The 6,000-nt window shown below is 42.8% G+C and overlaps 1 protein-coding gene across 3 annotated transcripts in view; it reads right to left on the bottom strand.

The window, feature by feature from the left end:
• The window catches only part of CACNA1E (calcium voltage-gated channel subunit alpha1 E), a 366,059-nt gene that overhangs the window by 98,216 nt on the left and 261,843 nt on the right, over nt 1-6,000 (bottom strand). For all 3 annotated transcript variants that reach the window (XM_004372885.1, XM_004372886.1, XM_004372884.1), the window contains exon 8: nt 572-687. In XM_004372885.1, coding sequence (XP_004372942.1) covers nt 572-687 — 116 coding nt within the window. The remainder of the gene's footprint in view (nt 1-571; nt 688-6,000) is intronic.

Raw genomic sequence — 6,000 nt, 5'->3', positions numbered from 1 at the left:
AATGTCATAAAACAACATGTGTACTACTGTTTCATGAGGAACTATTTGTTCTGTAAGCCTTCACCTGAAGTACAATAAAATATTAAAAAAAAAAAATTCAGATTTTTATATGCTTAGCCTAAGAAAATATGATATGCCTAGAGCTACATTTTTTGGACTGGAATTATTAGAAGCTTCAGTCCAGGCTCTTCACCCTGGCTTTTGTTGAAAGGTCAGTGGTAAATGAACTTCCATTTACCTATTTAAAAAATGTGAACTTGAATGGATTATTATTTGTAAAATGTTATCACCAACCCAACCTCAGCTCTGGACTGGGTTATATTAGCTTTTACTAAGTTCACCTTGCTAAGATGCCTGCCTCATGACAGGTGTTTGGAAGAAGAATGGGGATAGTTAGACACTAGAGGAAGAAAGTGGGACTAGTAAGGGACCCAAGGGGCTGACAGTGCATACAGGTCTTCTCTCTTCTTGAGTCTAGGCAGACCTTGCAGTGGTGGTATTGGGAGTGAGGTGGGTCCGGTAATGTCTGTGCAGCCAACCCGCCAACCTTCTCTAGCCCATCAAGCCTCACCTGCTTTGTCTATCCAGGCACGGTAGCCATTCAACTCTCGCTCAATCTGCTGCTGACGCCGCAGTTTCATGAAAGCTCTTCGGTTCTCCACTCTCTCTCTCTCTTTGGCAAATTCCCTGTGGACAAGAAGGATAAGATTTACTGGATTTGAATAGTGCCATGACTAAGAGAAATAGTGAAGTAAGTGTGAGAGTTTGGAAGGCACTTTTCCGTACACCCCATTTCCCTCTTTTCCTTTGTCCCATACTGCAACTATGACCGCCTTAAAATGTTGCCCTGAAAATTGCTTACAGGGCACTGAGTTTCTGTTAAGGTGATGAAAAAAATTTGGAAACGCATAGTGGTGATGGTTGCACAACATGATTAATGTAACTAATGTCATTGAATTGTACAGGTAAAAATGGTTGAAATGGCCGATGTTTTGTTATACATATTTCACTACGTGTGTCTTGCTTTTTCAGCTAAACTCTGGGGGAATCCAGGAAGGTGTAAAAGGGAGGTAATATTTTGAGCAAGGCCTTGAAAGAGGAGTAACAATTAGACAGGCCATGACCAGAGGAACACAATAATCCTGTGACACACAGGGCAAGCATTATTCTCAACATCTCCATTTTCCACTCCAGAAACTGCATCTGAGAGGGGTTAACATCGCCCTTCGAGAGGGCAAGGACACACAGCTAACAAGAGGAACCCTGACTCTCAGATCTTCTAAATTCCATCTCCTCACTAGTCTCACCCTGTCTCTTCCTCCGCCTACTCCACCACCTGCTGAATAAAGTACAAACACTTATTAGGGCCTTCAAAGTCTTTCACAGTCTGAAACCCAACCTTTCTTTTCAAACCTTATCTCCCACCATCCCTATCCACCTTCTGCCTGCAGCTTCCTGCAACCCACACTCCAACCACAGCTCACCTTTCATTGTTCCTGAAAATGAATGCGGGCTTTAGAAACTCCATCCACGCTGCTTCTCTGCCTGGAATCCCTTCTTATCTGCCTGAGACTGTCAAAATCCTTCCTCAGGGTCGCCTCTTCTTCTTAGCTTTGCCCACACCCCTCCCGCCAGTCTTTTGGCCCCCATTCCACCTGTCCTCTATTCTTTAGTGCTCCTCATATACTCAGGCCTGTATTGTGGTGTGTTGGACATGTGACTGTCCTCTCCCTCTATGTGAGCTCTTTGTGGAACTATTTTGTGTCTTACTCAATTTGTATCCTCTGGGTCTAGAATATCTAGAATATCCAGATTATCTATATGTTCAATAGATATAGAAATATATTTAATTAACTAGCCAGGCTGACCGGGTGAGCCCACTGCTAGCTCTGCCCTGGTTCCCAGTGGATTAAATGACAGAGAGTCCCATCTCTGCACTGACCCAAAGGGAGCCTGGTGAACTAGCTGGAATGCAGTCATTTCCAGATACTTCCTGGACACTGTCACCACAGCTTCCCTCTGCTTGTTGTTGTTGTTAGGTGTGGCTGAGTCGATACCAACTCATAGCGACCTTATAAGACAGAGTAGAACTGCCTCACAGGGTTTCCTAGGCTGTAATCCTTATGGAAGGAGGCCTGGTGGTGCAGTGGCTAAGCACTCTGCTGCTGACTGAAAGTCGGTGTTTTGAACCCACCAGGTGCTCTGCAGGAAAAAAGATGTGGCAGCCTGCTTCTGTAAAGATTACAGCCTTGGAAATCGTATGGGGCTGTTCTACTCTGTCCTATAGAGTCACTATGAGTTGGAATCAACACTAGACTCAACGGCAACAACAACAATCTTTATGGAAGGAGATCACCAGAACTTTTCTCCTGTGAAGCCATTGGTGGTTTCAAACTGCTGACCTTTTGGTTAGCAGCTGAGCCCTTAACCATTGCACCACAGAGGCTCCTTGCTTAGCTCCATTAAAGTCTCTGTAGAGTGAGTCTATGAAGCATGCAACCAGTCACCTCTATCTGGCCCCCAGAATAACCATCTAGCTTGATTTTCAGAGGGACAGGCTGTCAAATCCCAGTCCAAGCCCCCCGTGTATTTGGAAGTTTCTGGCTCCAGGTCTTACCAGCTGGCTTCCCTGCTCCCCTGGGACATTGCAGGCCCTGTTTCCTCCCACCCTCCCACCTGCACATGAGCTGGGACTCACAGGCCCAGAGCCCAAAGATCTAGCCTGGCCTTATTAACAAGATCTTGGCTAAAGGAAGTAAAGCAGAGAATGTGTACAGGTGGGGAGACTTCCTAAGTGGCTCTTGCTCCTCTGTGGGGGAGGGAGGGACCCTTATTTATAAGCAAATGTTTATCAAATGGCCTCTTGTGTTTTGTTTCATTTTTCATTGGGAGCCCAGGCCAGAAAGTCTGGGCACCATTGTCTTTCATGATGCTTCTCACTCTTTCCCTTGTTGTCATAGTTGTTTATGTTCATAGTTTATGTTTATCTCCCTGACCTGCAGAATCTATGAGGGCAAGAGAGCCTGCAATGTATCACATTCCAACAAGGACTTAAGGAGTTGAACCCATGCCTTATATTATAGTAGGCATGAGAGGAATAAATATGTAGATTATGGAAATAAAAAATTGAGAACAGTGAGTATTCATACAACATATTTGTGGAAACATTAATTTACAAATAATTTTCATGTAAATTATTTATTTATGTTGCATTTATATTGAAAAAACTCTGGGAGATTCAGAAAGGTTTTGTTACTTCACTCCATTAGCAAATTCACTCCATTAGCAAGAAACAGAGCCAGGATTCAAACCAGTATCTTCTGATTGCAGGTTAAGTGCTGTTCCCACAATGTCTAGGTATGTCTTCCATGCTATCTAAAAATATATAGCTAGATTTAAAATCTACAAAAGGGATTTAATTATAGCACAAGGTTGAGGAAAATAAGGATACAAAAACAGAGCTGGTATTTATTTATTTTTTATTTTTTAAGGGACCATCTGTTTCATTAAGACAGATGTGTGAAAAGCCATTGTTCTGTGCAAAAAGACCTAAAATAAAATTCATAGTATTAGTCAAACTAGTGATGTACAACTTGATTTTGTGTCCACCCCATAAAAAACCAAAAACCAAACCTGTCAATTCTGACTCATAGTGGCCCTATAGGACAGAGTAGAACTGCCCCATAGGGTTTCAAAGGAACAGCCGGTGGATTCAAACTGCTAATCTTTCGGTTAGGAGCTAAGCTCTTAACCACTGTGCCACCAGGGCTCCACTGTTAGACTTCAGAATTCTAAACAAAAGGATCAAAAATAAACTTACATGATGTAACAGAAATACTACCAAGCCTGTTCTCAAAGCTAGGTATCCTTCTTCTGCTAATAAACTGGGCAATTATCTCTCTGTCTCAGTTTCCTCATTGAAGGTTAACATTAGGTCATTGTTAGCTGCCATGGAGTCAGCACCCAGCTCATGGCAATTCCATGCACGATGGAATGAAATGCTGCCCAGTCCTGCACCATTTCCATGTTAAGTTAACAGATCAAACTGTTGGGATCCACAGGGTTTTCATTAGTTGATTTTTGGAAGTAGATCACTGGGCCTTTCTTCCTAATCTGTCTCAGTCTGGGAGCTCCACTGAAACCTGTTTAGCAATATAGGAACGTGCATGCCTTCACTCACAGTGGCTGTGCATTAGGTGCACTGGCCGGGAATTGAACCTGGATCTTTTGCATGGAAGGCGTGAATTCTACCACAGAACCAAAACACTCTGCTCATAACCAAAGGTAAGAACAAATCTGATTTACTCTGGGAGTCCTGACTAGGTTCCTTGTAGGAGACTGTATAATGATAAAAATCCAAATTGTGTTCCACTGGTGACATCTCCTAACTCAATACTGTTACCCATAATTTTAGCTATTTTTTTCCTCTAAGAGAATAACCTGCTGTTACCCTCGCAATGCAGCTCTCACATACATGAAAGGAGGGTAAGTTGGAGTTCAGCATGGATGAGTCTCTATTCCGGTTCCCACATATGTAGGCAAGGTCTGCATTTATAAACTTCAGCTACGGGAACTCAGAGGAAGGCTGGTCTCCTTGCAGTGCATGGTTAAGTACAGTTTTTATCTCTCCTCTTGTTTACTGAATTTACATTTGTGACTGTTTTTGTTTTCCAGCAGTTTACATGAGAGGCACAATTTGTAAAAACCAACTATTCAGAGACAGCCAATTCTATATTATTTACAATAAGATGAAGTGGAAAAATTATGTGCATAATCCCAGACAAAGCTTAACACTTGATACATTTATCACGCGTGACTGGGGGAGTATTGAGGAAGAACGCAGAGTTGTTCTTCAAATCATGTTTAGGTTGATGTTAAAACCGATTTACATTTTATGCATTTATGAATCTAGGAAGGAGTCATTACTAAGATAATTCACAAAGTGGCTAATCTGTATATTAATAAATAAAAGTGACTGAATTAGCCAATAGCGTGATGGGAGGGGCTTTCGTCATTCACATTTCCCATATCTACTGTGAGGTTACTCACTCTTGGGGATTAGAAGTAGGGTCACTGAAGCCTTGCTCCAGCCTGAAATTCCTGTTCATGTTATGACACCTCAGAGTCACAGAGTACTTGGACAGGCACCTCTACATTTAACTAGCGAGGAAGATGTCCTGTTGATCTGCTGCGGCAAGAAACCTCTGTTGGAGGGTTGTCTGGCTCGCATTTTAGCCCCTAGTTCCAGACCCTCCTCCTGATGCAGTACACACAGGGAGCTTTGTTTACTGATGCAGAGGCCCTTGCTGCTGTCATGGCAACCAAAAGGAAGACAAAGCCCGCCAGGATGGGCTTGCCCGCATGACTCAAAGATGTGTTTACCCACACTCCTGTACACACTTGTATGCTTCAGCACACACACATTGGCATGAACACACACATGCTCACACTAACACCCAGAAGCATATGTAGACAGACTGTGCCAAGCACACAAATGGCCACATGGTCATATTCCCATTAATCTTCAGAGCCCATATTTTCAGAGGGCTTCACTACCCCCAAGGGAACCTTGCCAGTGTTCCTGTAAGATGTTTGATTCAAGGAAGGAGGAATTTGGGTTTGACATCAAGAAAAACTCTTCAACCCTAAATGTTCAGAAACCAGCATAGAAATTGGGAGGAAGTCAGAGAGTCAACTGTGTGTTGGCAGTGCTTTAATTTCAGTCCTGTGCAAAGTAATTGGGAGAGTGGGGATAAGCTAGCTTTTCAGTGTTCTTATGAGCCCGGGGAATGTCCTTCTCCCATTTTTCAGGGGAGCAAACACAGTCCGGGAAAAGGTAAACACCTTACTGTAGGTCACACAGTTCAGCAATATTATAGTTATTTATGTATTATACTTTGGCTTGTTCCAGAAAGGATTTAAGGAGACTGAGGTCAATAAGTAAAGGCCAAAACAGAATCTAGACCTCTAAATTCCCATCCAATGTTCACTCTAATAAGC

Source organism: Trichechus manatus, unplaced genomic scaffold (assembly GCF_000243295.1).
Source record: "Trichechus manatus latirostris isolate Lorelei unplaced genomic scaffold, TriManLat1.0 scaffold00021, whole genome shotgun sequence".
NCBI classification, from domain to species: Eukaryota; Metazoa; Chordata; class Mammalia; order Sirenia; family Trichechidae; genus Trichechus; species Trichechus manatus.
Note: the sequence above shows the minus strand (reverse complement) of the source record. Positions and strands in the feature narration are given on the sequence as shown.